This window comes from Ctenocephalides felis, unplaced genomic scaffold (genome assembly GCF_003426905.1).
Source record: "Ctenocephalides felis isolate EL2017-DRISC unplaced genomic scaffold, ASM342690v1 CF-g0.4_SCAFFOLD_03570, whole genome shotgun sequence".
Classification (NCBI taxonomy): domain Eukaryota; kingdom Metazoa; phylum Arthropoda; class Insecta; order Siphonaptera; family Pulicidae; genus Ctenocephalides; species Ctenocephalides felis.
This window is the reverse complement of record NW_020539724.1, coordinates 4,020,091-4,034,093: the sequence shown is the minus strand read 5'-3', so window position 1 is coordinate 4,034,093 and position 14,003 is coordinate 4,020,091. Positions and strand designations below refer to the sequence as shown.

The 14,003-nt window shown below is 31.1% G+C and overlaps 1 protein-coding gene across 1 annotated transcript; it reads left to right on the top strand.

Annotated features, from left to right (window-relative positions):
- The first annotated feature begins 1,392 nt into the window (after nucleotides 1-1,392).
- Nucleotides 1,393-13,456, top strand: LOC113383100. The gene is made up of 9 exons (XM_026621353.1): nucleotides 1,393-1,520; nucleotides 4,378-4,528; nucleotides 5,198-5,261; nucleotides 6,894-7,272; nucleotides 7,380-7,990; nucleotides 8,961-9,443; nucleotides 9,517-10,344; nucleotides 10,437-12,212; nucleotides 13,380-13,456. Exons 1-9 carry the CDS (start codon nucleotides 1,393-1,395, stop codon nucleotides 13,454-13,456), a joined length of 4,497 nt encoding a protein of 1,498 aa, XP_026477138.1.
- Nucleotides 13,457-14,003: the final 547 nt, after the last annotated feature.

The window sequence follows — 14,003 nt, the reverse complement described above, 5'->3', positions numbered from 1 at the left end:
AATGTAGTCATTGATATTTTGAATTATTTCTATAGAATATTTCTATGTAATATGTATCAATATCTAGTAATATTCAATAATATTACAAATTTTACACCTCTCTGGCAAATGAATTATTCGAATAGAAAACGGTTCTATTCAGAATGATATTCTACTAGCTGCACATTGTTACTTAATTGTCCCCTTCCTGATTATTTAAATTTGCACTTATAATTATAAATAATATTAAAATTACATAATTATTAAAATTAAATTTTGATGTAATTTAAATATCCGAATGAATATAATAACTTAAATGCACGTGCATATCATATTCTATATAATAAACTTAAAATTTTATTTCCTTATTATAATATCAAACACCAAAGTTTAACATATTTTCATAAGAAAGATATAGCGGATTAAAAGTTTTAAAAATAATATTACTTTGATAACGTTATATCTGCTAACCTTTAAGGGTTCATTATAAAATTACATCATATATACAAAAATGTAGTGCATTTTACTAGTTTTAATAATGGCTCAAAAATTTCTTTGAGTTTCTCTAGTTTTTCCTAAGATTTTTTTTCTTCATCAATATGAAGTTTTTTTCCTTTCAGATATATACTTATAATTCTCCCCCATGTTTATATTTTCTTGTTCCTGTTGTAGATTAAAGGTAAATATTGTTCTCTCTTATATAATACAAATATGAGAAGATGGAACTGTTTCATACAAACATAATACGATACGCTTCGAAATATTGTACGAAATTGTATATTTTGACGGATTTTAGAATTAGCAAATGTTTGGTTTCTTACCTGGTAATTCTAAAAAGTTGGATGTTCTCCGTTGCCTTCCTCTTTCGGACTTCTGGAAAGCCAGAGGGCCAACATCTTCATTAGAAAATATGGAAGTTGTTGATCCATTATGACTTTTTGCTGAATCTCTGGAATTTCTTCTATTAGCCAAATATGCCAAACCACCTTTACTACTTCCTCTGCGTTTCCTAGGTCTTCCCTCGCTACTTTGTATGGACGTAGTAGTTTCAGCAAAATCTGTCAAATCACTCGTAGATTTTCTACATCTCCTGAAACTCCCCATATTGGATCCAGAATTAGATTCCGTGAATGTAATATCAGAATACACTGAAGTACTTCCAGAACTCATACGAGTGACTCTATTCCTAATTTTAGCAGCAATCAAATCCTCACTGTTCATAATTTGGTAACCCGGATTTGTCGTTATATGCGTTTTAGGTGTCATGGAATTTCTGGACGAAGAATGCTTCAACACACACTGAGGTGATTTCGGCGATTCATTATAAGCTGGTTTCTCGAAGTCAAATCTAATCGGCGATTTTGGAGAACGATTTCCTATTTCTCAATTCCGCAATGCGAAGCACTGTGTGTAATGCCATTACAATTGGGGCTTTTGGGGGACTTGGGGCCAATGCCTGGGCTCTTTGGGGCTTTTTGTGGAAACACAAAGTGTCTGGGGCTACGAGGGGTTATAGGTTTTGGGGATGATTGTCGACTCGCGTACGTTGACCCGGGGCTGTTCACCTCCATGGTAAAGTTGAGAAGAATAAAAGTAAAGTTTATTGCACACAATAGGAAGAAAACTTTGACGGGGGTAAAGGATTCAGGGTGTTTTCACTATTTAAAATTGGTTTAAACTGCTTGAGACACAACTGCAATAATAGTTGAACAATTTCAAAAATTTTAAACAACGCCGACTTTTGCTATCTGATTTTAGTTCTCAAGTTTTTTGTCACTACACTAATTTAAAAAATATTATTATACTAGAATATTCGAGCAAAATAATAAATTGGTTGGTTTATAATATTATTTTAATTTTTATTGCAATTTTATGTACTCTCACCGGAATGGAATAACACAGGCACGTAACTTCAAACCATAATGTTATCAATTATTATTAATTAGTATCTTAAAGTATATTAATTAATCAATTTCCAATATTAATTGAGCTTGTTTTAACTGTAATTTGCAATAAATTAAATATTTTTTATACAATTTTTATTATATAAATGAGTTTTCCTTCAACATATGCAACAAGTGTATGCGCTGCGAGATCTGATAGCGTATTACCCGGGAACGACCGCTCAGCGTAGCGCACGTTGAGCCAATGTGCGGAAAATCGTCAGAAGCAACAGCTAGGGAACTTCACTTTCCATTTCCACGAATTTTCACGACCGCGAGCGAATCCAGGGACGAGCGCCCTGGAAAATCGAAACAGGGGTGGAAAACGGTGAAACAGGAACTTTACCACCCGTTCATATGGTGGTTTCTATAGATTTGAATCTCTTATTATTATAATGTATAATGCTTTGTGAATTTAGAGTTGTGACACGTTCGAGAAAATGTATTTTTGCAAGATAAACTAGTGGAGTGTATGTCATCGTGCATTAAGGCAAATTGCTGGAACTTCCCGTACCGTAACGAAATGTTCGAAGAATATTGAATGTTTTCAAATAGATTATTATTAATATTGTAACATTGTTTATTATTTATAAGAATTACATAAACAGAATTGCAAAGTTGAAATTATTTGTTTAAAGTATATTAGAACTATAGTCAGAATTAAAAATAAAATCTGAATTATTTTCGATATACAAAAAAAATGATACATTTTTTTTCCAAAATCAATTATTTTGTTAAAACAAGCTGAAAGTTATTTTAATCATTTAAATTGGACGCTTAGTTCTCTCAAAAAATTAAACCTGGTGCTTCCTGGTCGTCCTATTTTACCCCGTCTATGAGGTAAAAAAGACCAGGTGACAATTTTTTGGAAAACATAAAAAACACATTTTTACAATGTCGAATTAGGTAGGAGTTTTACTGAACATAGGCAATTAGTTGTTTGTTGGACATGCGTTATTTGTTTCTGTATACATTATCTGGTTTTCACATGCATGTATAATATAAATTTTATTCGTGTTTCTCGGTTTAGGACGAATATTTATTACCCCCAAATTCCTCACAACCCACTTCAAGATTTATGTAGTGCCAGTACAACTCGATATAAGCAAAGTTTGTTTTCTTGCTAATGACGTTTTGCCTAAATTAACTTAGAGGACCATCCCACCAACTTCGAGAAATATTGTTCTTACCATAATTATTTTGTCAAGTTTATATTTGTTCTTCATATTCGGCGGTTTTAAGACCGAAATTGAATTGCGAAATACTTGAGACTTAGTGAGAGAAAATTTAATTAAAGAACTTCAATTGAAGTTTTTTTGTTACCTTCGGAACACTGCGTTATTTTAATATGGATATATTTGAAGTATATTTTATAAATATACAAAACAAAATATGCAATAATTCCAATCTTTAGCGAGGAAAGTACTTCTGATAAAAAAAATATATACATCAATTGACATTGAAAATCATTAATCTAGAGATATTCTAAATTAATTTTCATATGCTATTGAGCATATTTACCAGTAATAGTTTGGTGAATCAACATGAATTCAAAAGTTTGGATATTATTTGATTTGAAATTCCTTGCGTTTGTAGAAAAAAATAGAAAAAATTATTTTCAAAATTGTAAATAAACTTGATTAAAAAGTCTAAAAAAAATCTCTCACAAAGAGAACCTCAGGTTTACTCTTCAGGGATTTTGATGAAACTTTGCATGGTGATAGATTTGATAATCAAACCGAACATTTTAAAATATTACAGGCTTATGTGTAGTGGTTTAATTATAAAAATAATTAAAGTTTTGAAAATAGACCAAGTCCAGAACAAAATTATAGATTAGAAGAGATAAACTTAACTATCTCAAAATATATTTATTAAATTTGAATTAAATAATATACCTTACTGTGGTGTACATATTTACTTACAGTATGAAATTTCATAATATTGCGAAGTAATATCAGTTACTATGTAATTTATCTACATTAATAAAACATTACAAGAGAGATTTGTGAAATGTGGTCCATATGAAGCAACATAGTACACTCTGGATTAATATCAAGCGGAATGTGTAATATTGTATTTCACGTGCTCGAATATTTTGAACAAAGAGTTGTTAGGAAGGAATTATAATATACGGCAACCGTTTATATTTACATTGTATAATTAAATAGAAGTGATAAAGGACGAGCATTTGCTGAAGAAATATCTGAACAAAATTTTAGACAAATACCTTGCCAATTACATTGATCCTAATAGTATTTTTTGGTCTAATCACCCATATGGTTGTCCAATTGGTATTGGAATACATATTTGCATGATTAATTAAGTGATTTTTTGTGAGCAATTTATAACTTGCTTTTGTTTTGGCATTTATACTTGAACTTGAACGTCAGTCATAATATTTTAGCCGCTATTTTTTATTTATGAAACTAAATTCCTACGACACATAACATAGATTAAGGAAAGCTGACAACAAACCATTACCCGAAATGTCTTCCAAGAAGAAATTTACATCATATGAAATATCTTCTCCGCACGCGAAACAGGATCATTCGCAAATGCCATTTCGGATTCCTGTTGCTATACGAAAACAGTATGGGAAAAAGGTGAGCTAAAGAACTTATGCATTTAAATTTAAATTTTTATATTAAATCATTTTGGTATTGACAAACACACACAAATTTATAAATATTACCCTATATATTTCAAGGTCCAACTTGAATTTGAGCAACTATCTGACTATGTTCATTCTATCTATCATTCTAGAAATTTGTTGTTTTCTGCTTTTCAAAAATTTGTTACCTGGTTCTTCTTACCTCAAAGGTTGTGTGAAATGGGACGACGAAAGGGCAAACAGATCCATTGTCTTATTTTTGATTTTAAAGAGATTTTATAAAATAATATCTACATTATTGAACCAATACAAATTATAAATTGTATAAGTACATTTTTTGCAGAGATAACACTGTATATAACCTTGATCTGCTATTTTATCTGAAATATTTATCAGCTGATTTGACGATGGCTTGTTATACATAATTTTCTCTCTACTTTCAAATAGTTTTGATATAAAATTCCTAACTTTACTTGCTTTAAAAATATCGGTGGTGGGCCTTTTTTATCTACAGACCTTTAAGCCTTATATATTTTGAGTACTGGAGAAAATTTTTAAAATTAAAAATATGTTTAAAGTCAAACTTTTTACAACTTGACTGTTCTATGAATATAATTAATTTACTGACGATCTATAGATTTTATTAATTATCGTTTTTCAGGGTTGGACATCAATCATGGCAACTCGAGACGATCGTTTGTCAGCTGAAACATGTTTTATAGCAGGCAATTCCGTTCAAAGACCCAGAATAACTTGGACCTCGATTAAGTTCGCAATTTTAAGCCTACAAAAAACAATTTTGTGGAACATTTTCATCATTATGTGCATTACGGTTAATTTCTTCAGTGTCACGAGCATCGTTTTTACCACTCAGGGTAAGTTTATTGAAATTGCAAATAATATAATTTTAACACTCTGAAATTAATTGCGTTGTAATATCGATCAAAGTTAATTGTGCTAAATAATGAGCTAGTAACTTGAGCTGATGATGAACAAGTATTATATTTCCACCTGAGTTTTAACAACTTCTTTCACCTTACTGACCCAGTTTTATCATCGCGTGATCAAAAATTCCTTCAGATCTCGCTTGGACCTTTTAACAAAAATAACGAAGTAATTTTTTGTTCGTTTATAATCCGAAGCAAAATAATGATTACAATATCTTCCGAATCTCGAATACAATATCTACATTAATAACTCTCGTAATTAAACCGTATTAATTCATGGGCTGTAATAAAGCATAATGAGATAACGAAGGAAAGGTTAGGACGTCCCGGGCCTTTATACATCTTTTGGTTTCGCAATAACGATTCATTCATCTTTACATTTTCTCGAACCTAGAGGTTTTATGGGAAGGAGATCTGTGTAACGATAGTAATCACTTTTCCTTTCCCAATTTAATGCGACGGCTAGAAGAAAATTATTTTTCTAATAAGTAAAAAAATTGATGCACTTTCAGTCAAGTTTTTTGAACACTTCTTTTTACAAGCGTATATTTACAATTCATCTTAATTTTAGATATAGAAAAAAATAAGATTATTTATTCAAATACATTAGTTTTACATTTTGAAGCTTATTGTTTTTAAACCAAATAAAATGTTAAGAAAATCATTTCAATTAATAATATAATATTTAATTTTCCAAATCAAATAAAATGCTAAATTTCTATTTTGAATACAATGATGATCAGCCACCCCACTATTACCTTTCCCACCCACATTTTCCCAACGGTTACACACACAAGAAAATGGCCAGGAACCCGGTTGCAAAGACGTTGCTAAGAGTTTGATTGCCCTTAAAGGAGCCAGGAGATAAGAAGATTAGTACAGTGGTAAAAGGAATCGTTTATACATACTTATATATGTATTTAATACTTTCACAAAGATTTGGTTAATGATAAAAATATAATGAACATTTTGTGATTAGTGGTGTAATCTAAAATAGATATGATTAGTAGATGATTAGTACATGACTAATATCTTATATTTCATTTATTTCAGATGCAGGATCTAAAGTACTCTACATCTGCCTCTTCTGTGATCTAATATTTCTCTTCAATTGGTGCTTATCAATGACAATATATAATTGGAAAGAAGTACAAATTCGAACTGGCGTTAAACCAAAATCTTTCATTCGCTTAGTGATCGATGGAATACTTTGTTCTGCTTTACTATTAACAGTAATCTGCTTATTCAAAAGCATAAGCATTATATGGGAAATGAATTACATCGCCGTTCTACAAATTTATTATCTGCCCATATACTTCATTGAACAATCTCAAGATATAGGAGTTAATAGATGGGTAAACCTCTTAGTGCCCTATATTCTTTATTTGACTATATTTGTCCATACTGTAGGAGTCGTATTATATGCAATTGCAAAAAATGAAATATCTTCCCCGCAAGGATGCTGGTTTCACACCTTGGAACAGTACAGGAAAAATGAAAACCCGACAGCTATTGACATGTACATTTACTCAGTCCACTTTTCAGTGATGTTGGTAACTGGTTTGGGTTTAGGGGATGTTACTGCAGTAACCGTGATAGAATTGGCTGTTACTTCATTTGTGATGATAGCTGGATTTTGCTTCGCTGTTTTATACTTTATTGGAACTCTATCCTCGGTAATGGTGAACGATGCAGAACGACTGGAGTTGTACAGGGCGGACCTCATTGCCATCAGGGATTATTTGACGGATATCAATTGCGAAGAAAAAGTCAAGAACAAGGTTATAAGGTAAGTAAAAAATAATTTAAATAAAATGATTAATAATAATAGTTTTACACAAAATCTCAAAATAGGTATATTTCCATTAATATTTAGTTTATGATTCTATTCACTAGGTATTATATCGAACTGTGGCATTATAAAAAAGGAATAAAGCGAGTTCCAAGCATAGATCTGTTACCCATATCATTACGTATGGAACTCTTTCACGACATGTGCATGGGACCTTTCAAATCCACTTTACTATTTCGATTTTTGCCCGACTATTTTCTTCGTAAATTATCTATGAGTATGAAGCCAGTATTTTATCTACCAGGAGACATACTCAGCCACCAGCACGTTGCCAAATACATGATGATCATAATCCTTTCCGGAGTAGTCCACATTTTGTCAGATGAAGACAATGAAAGTCCAATTATTTCGTTTGATTATGGGACTTGTATAAGTGAAATTGGAATGGTATACACTTTGCCTGCTAAATCTTCTATAAGAGCCGCCACTTATTTAGAGGTGTTGACCTTGCACAAATTAGACTTTTTTAGAGCTGTTAAGGAGTATCCGGAAATACAGAAAAGAATTAGGTTGAATATTCAAGATCGGATTGAAAGAGCGCATAAGAAAGATATATATCGACCAAAGAAGAAAAATATTTTTAATCTTTTTGTGACTCAAGAAACAGAAATTACTGCTATCAAACAGATAAAGAAGTTGCTTAAAGCCAAACCAGGTAAGATTATTGATTTAATTTAGAATATATATATATATATATATATATATATATATATATATATATCTCTATTTTTTCCAGTATCAGACTTCAACACTCTTCTCAAGGCACATGACAATGAATTGACGCTCAAGTATATTCTTGGTCTCTACAATATTTACCAAAGTGATACCATCATTCCCGAAAAAGACCTCATATGCATTCCAAACCCATCGTACCCATTCATAATCAACCCACGCACAAAATTAGATTCTCTATGGCGTACAATTGTCTTTTGTACAATATTGTTGTTATCAATAGTATACCCTTATTATGTTGCTTTTGATAGATCATATCCTAATTGGTTTCAAGTTTACTTAGCATTGACTGATATCATTTATTATATTGATATCTATGTATTATTGACTACGGCTATTATTCATAAAAACAAAAATGTGATAACATTCAAAGCCATTTATCACTATAGATTGAATAGATTGCCGTTCTACTTGGATTTTATATCGGTTATGCCGATTGAACATTTTCGTCTTTCATCGAAGATTACCGGCATAATTATCAAATTTATTACTATCTCAAATTTAACAGATTCGTCAAAGTTTGGAAAATGTGGAAATATTTTACAGACATGGAGAATAATTTCTTTGGAAGAATTTTTATAATACGCATTTGCAAATATACTCTTTCTCTGCTTCTGCTTTCTTACTGGATGGGAGTAATTTTATACATAGAATCCTGTTTCGCTTTACCATGTCGAAAAACTTCTTGGTATGTACAACAACAGATTATGGAAGTCACAAATCATATTGGGGTTTCTTTTGTTAAACATAAAGAAATATGTCTATTTATTTTGGATTTAGCACGGTATCAGGTGCTGGTTATGGAGACCTTTATCCAACTGATATAATAGATACTATTTTCATTTGGATTGCTAGACTGTTAGGCATAATACTATTCAATTACTGCATTTCAGATCTATCAGAATTTATAACGTTTAGATTCCAGTTACAGTCAGCTTTCAAAGAACGATTTAATATGCTTCTAAGATATGTTTCCCAAAGTGATGTCACAAACGCGGTGAAAAATCGGCTTCTAGCCTGTTACGTACTACAATGGTATCATAGTGGAGGATTTAGAACCGCTCAAAAGCATCAATTATTACAAAAAGCAGTATCTTTTATGAGACAAGATGTACTAGCAGCAGAGAAGAAAAAAACTTTAAAAAAAGTTCCGCTGTTTAGTTCTACAAACGATGATTTTATCGCTACATTGGCATCAGGATCGAGAATGGATACACTTCCACCAGGCGAGTATGTCGTTTATGCCGGACTTGTAAATCGCCAACTATATATTATTCATCAAGGTTATTGTGAGATTATTGAAAATAATACTGCTATAAGAACTTTACATCCTGGAGCCCACTTTTGTGTCGAGTGCTTGTTGTACGGACATCCAAGTATTTAACGGTAACGGTAAGAACATTGACACATTGTAAAATTCTTAGCATCAGCAGCTACATATTTTTAAAGCCACTGATATGTTTCCAAAATACTTAGAGCATGAACAGCTTTCATTTGATAACATTTTGGCAAAAACTTATAAAACGTATAAAAAAGAATCTCAAGTATTATCCAAAGCAAAGATCGTCAATAGTAACATTATGCGAATAAAGAATCTCTTTGCTAATTCTCTGATAAATGTAAAGAAATATTGCCGTCGAAGGCATGAAAATTATAATAAAGGTTTTGAAGGTGATAACAATATATTTAAGTATATTTTATTGCCTATTTGCATCACACCGCAAGGTCTATTATTGAAGATATGGTGTTTCTTCAGGATATTGGCAGCTTTTTGCATTGCAATGTTGTTGCCATTTGATATTACAATTACACCATATACGAATAACTTTGTTAACTTAATAATAATTGTATCGGATGCGATAGCTTATATTGATTTGTACGTAAGCATGTTTATTGGATACTATGGTAAACAAGGCCAGCTCATAATACATCCCATGAAAACAGCTAAAAGATATGTATCTACGCTATTTATTCTAGACATCATATTATGTATTCCAATAAATAAAATAAATCGTGCTCTTCCTTTAGATGATTATAAGGAAGTCGAATGGTGGTTGAACATGATTCGTCTTATACGAATTGGACAAGTTTACAGAATTCACGGGGCGATGTCGTACCTATTAAGTGATATATTAAAATCTGATAGAATTTATATCATTATTGAATTTATCGTAATTACATTAGTTGCTAGCAATATTTGGTCATGTATATTTGTGAATACCACTTGTCAACCTTATTTAAAACGTGCAGATGAGATACATATGAAATGTCTGGAAGGTTCTTGGCATGTCCGATCCGTTTTGCCAATCAAACTGAAGCTTTAGAAGTTTACTTGACGGCTTTTTATTGGACAAGTTCCCAAATAATAGGCTATGGATTTGGTGATATTACTCCACATAAACCTGTTCATATAATGCACTGTATTCTTAGCATTCTTGTGGGCCAACTTCTGATTGCCTTTGCATGCGCTTACATCGCCAGTAGCATTTCCACACAACATCGGACTTTAGTAACATTTCAAGAAAAACTGTGCAATATAACAAGTTTTATGAAACGTCAAAATGTTTCACCTGATCTACGAAAATTAATACATAAGCACTTCTTACAACGATACAAAAGAACTGGAGGAATTGAACCTATGGAGGTCCTGAATGATATCCATACCACGCTAATGGAAGATGCTGTGCATAGTATGTTTGAGGAAACTTTACAAATTGTACCTTTGTTTTCATTCGTAGAAAAATCATTTTTCCGAATTATTGCCTTGCATTTAGCAAACAGGCATTATGTTAAAGGAGAAGAGATTGTTCGTTGTAACTATATTACTCGTAATATATACATACTACATCGAGGTAAAGTACAAGTGAAGAATAGTAATGATGAGCCAATTTGTATAATTGGTCCTGGTGCAATATTTGGTCGAATTAATGCACTTGCTTCCAAGCCCAGTTCTGTTACCATAGAAGCTTTGCATAATTTAGACGTATTGGTGATTGAATATGACATATTTTATAATATTCTTAAAGATTACCCGAAAATTATGCATAAGATCCATAACGAGTTAAAGAAAGATGTGGATTATATTTTGCCTAAAGTGATAATTGACGATGACGCAACAAGGGTCAGCTTGTGTTCTAAATTCACCACTAATACTGATATTACTGGGAGTACTCAAGTTACCTTGAATACTGTTGTAACTATGGAAAGTATGCCAAAATGGAACGTCGTGCTGAATCCTCGAAAATGTTTCCGCATAGCTCTGATACCAGATTCTATATTATGTCAGATTCATAGTGCATTGGTATTAATAGCATCATATGCTAGCACAATTCTGATAACTTATCAATTTTTTTTCCACGATCTGTCTCTAATATATATACTTCCAAGCATATGCATAGATCTCGTATTTATTTTGAAGATTTTACTAGATTTACAAATGGCCTATGTCAACAAATTAGGAGATTACGTTCTTGATGTTAAACTTATCCGTATGAGGTATCTTACTGATTACAAAGAACGTCTTATTGATGTGGCAGCTAATTTGCCTTTGTGTTATTTTGCGTTGCTAGTACCTGGACCTTTTGGGCTTGATCTTTTTGTATATCTTCGATTGCATCATCTAATTCGGATTGTGTACATTATACAATTTTATAACGTGCATTCAAGAATGTTATCAAGTGCTAGTTTTCTGCTAAAACTTAGTTGGTTACTTGTATGGTTCACTTTATTGATGCACATTTTTGCTTGTTTTTGGTTTTACATTCCTTGCATGGGTTCAAAATGCAAACGAGGTTTTTGGGGTGAAGAAAGAGGTTTGGCCAAAGAAGAACATCCATTTGCAAACTACGTTCATTCTTTATATCATATGACCAACATTATGACTATGACTGGTCATGGAGACATCAAGCCTATGATACCCGTGGAACTGTTATTGTCTGTAATGTTTGTGGTGACAACTAAGATTTTTGTTGGTACTCTTATTGGTGAAATATCATATGTTCAGAATTTGTATTCTTTGGAGCAAGTTAATTACACTAGAACTGTCGTGGAATTGAAGCATTATATGACTAATAATAATTTGAGTGCAGTTAAGCAGAAGAAATGTGGAACTATGTACGACGATTGTGGATTAAAGACAAGGGCAGGCAAATGCCTTCATTGTACAATGATTTACCTTTATGTCTGAAATGTGATTTGATGTATGAAATGTATGGGATTCATATTCAAAATTCCTACGGTGTTCGAGAAATGCTCCATGGATTTTATAAAGCAGGTAAATTAAAATTCAAGCAATGTAGGATTTAAATTATTAACCATTGCACATCAATATATATTTTATTATTATTTTTAGCTCTGTGCTCATCTAAATAGATACATTTTTTATCCGACTAATTACGTTGTTCAAAGTGGCGATGCAGATCTTTGCATGTATTTTATTCATTTGGGCGAATTGAAGTTCTAACAATTCATCAAGATATGTCTGAAACATACATGATGTTTTGGGAACCTGGGACACATTTGGAGTGGTTCAGGTGAATTAATTATTTTAATATTATCATAATATTTGTACAACTCAAATTTTGATTTAAGGATATAAATTTTACTTACTTAATTGTCTCTTTATAATTATATTTAATACAATTTGTTGTTATTTTTTATTATAGGGTTTATACAGCGGAATTCCACATTACTTCTCATTTAGAGCAAAAACTGAAGTAGAAATCGTATATTTATGTTATAAACAATTGGAAGCATTTTCAACAATTCTTTCCAGATGTTGTTGCTACAATTTATGAAAGAGCCGAGAAAATATTATCTTACAAAGTCTAATTGGTACGTATAAAATCTGAATCCGCTTAAAATTATATTGATGATGATGAGAAATCGGTCAATCAGTAAAAATATTTGGAAATTAACTCCAATGTCATGAAAACTTTAGTCATTTACGGAAACAAATATTTGAATAGTAAATTAGTGTTTTTTTTCAATCTAAATATTCATATCAATCTCCAACTTTAAATACTGATACAATTCTCAATTTATTAATTTTGAATCGGTGCATTTAAGTGACCCTTATGTCATCATGACAATTCAATTGTTTTCATATATTTTGAATTTATAAATTAATTTTAAAAAATTATAAAATGGACGAAGAATACTACAAATGTTCACTATCATTCAAATTTGATCCAAATGAGACATTCACAACTGTAAATACATCAATGGAACATGTTTCGGGTAACTGAATCATTCAGTATTAGCAAAATTACTATTTTTTTTATAGTTATTTGATTAAAATATTTTGTCTATAGAAATAGTAACCGAAGTTCTTGAAAAATCAACTCCTGATGAAGATTTGGGCAATGAATCCAGAACTGAATCCGAATGAAATTGTTTTGTATCTCTGAATATTTACAAAATAGAAGCTTAATAAACACATCTTATTAAATGAACTGATCATAAAAATGTCAGACAACGTTTTTTGATATAATAATATTTTGTAATTTGTCCTAAACAGTAAATTGAAACTAATGATATTTATATTGGTCGTCTACAAAAATGATAAAATGTAATCAGCATATATAAATTCATCCCATGCAATATTTATTTCAATGCATCTTGCTTAATATTTTCATTATCGTGTGGGGATCATAAAATTAAAACATTTAAAACATCATTGTCTCAAATGTAGATTCAAATTTATTCAATTTCAATTATAATCTTAACATTCCGATGAGCTATTTTTGGCCGATTTAGTCAAATATTCATAAAATTAGTAGTTGTAATTTTTGTATTTTAAATAGTCGCAAATATCAAATCGAAACTCATTTCTTGGGGTCCAATTTCAAAGCAATTTTGCGCTGCATCTCGATTATATATTTTTCTGGAAGTCTGCTCTCTCTGTACAAGAATTAGTAAAGTTAAGTTATAAAATA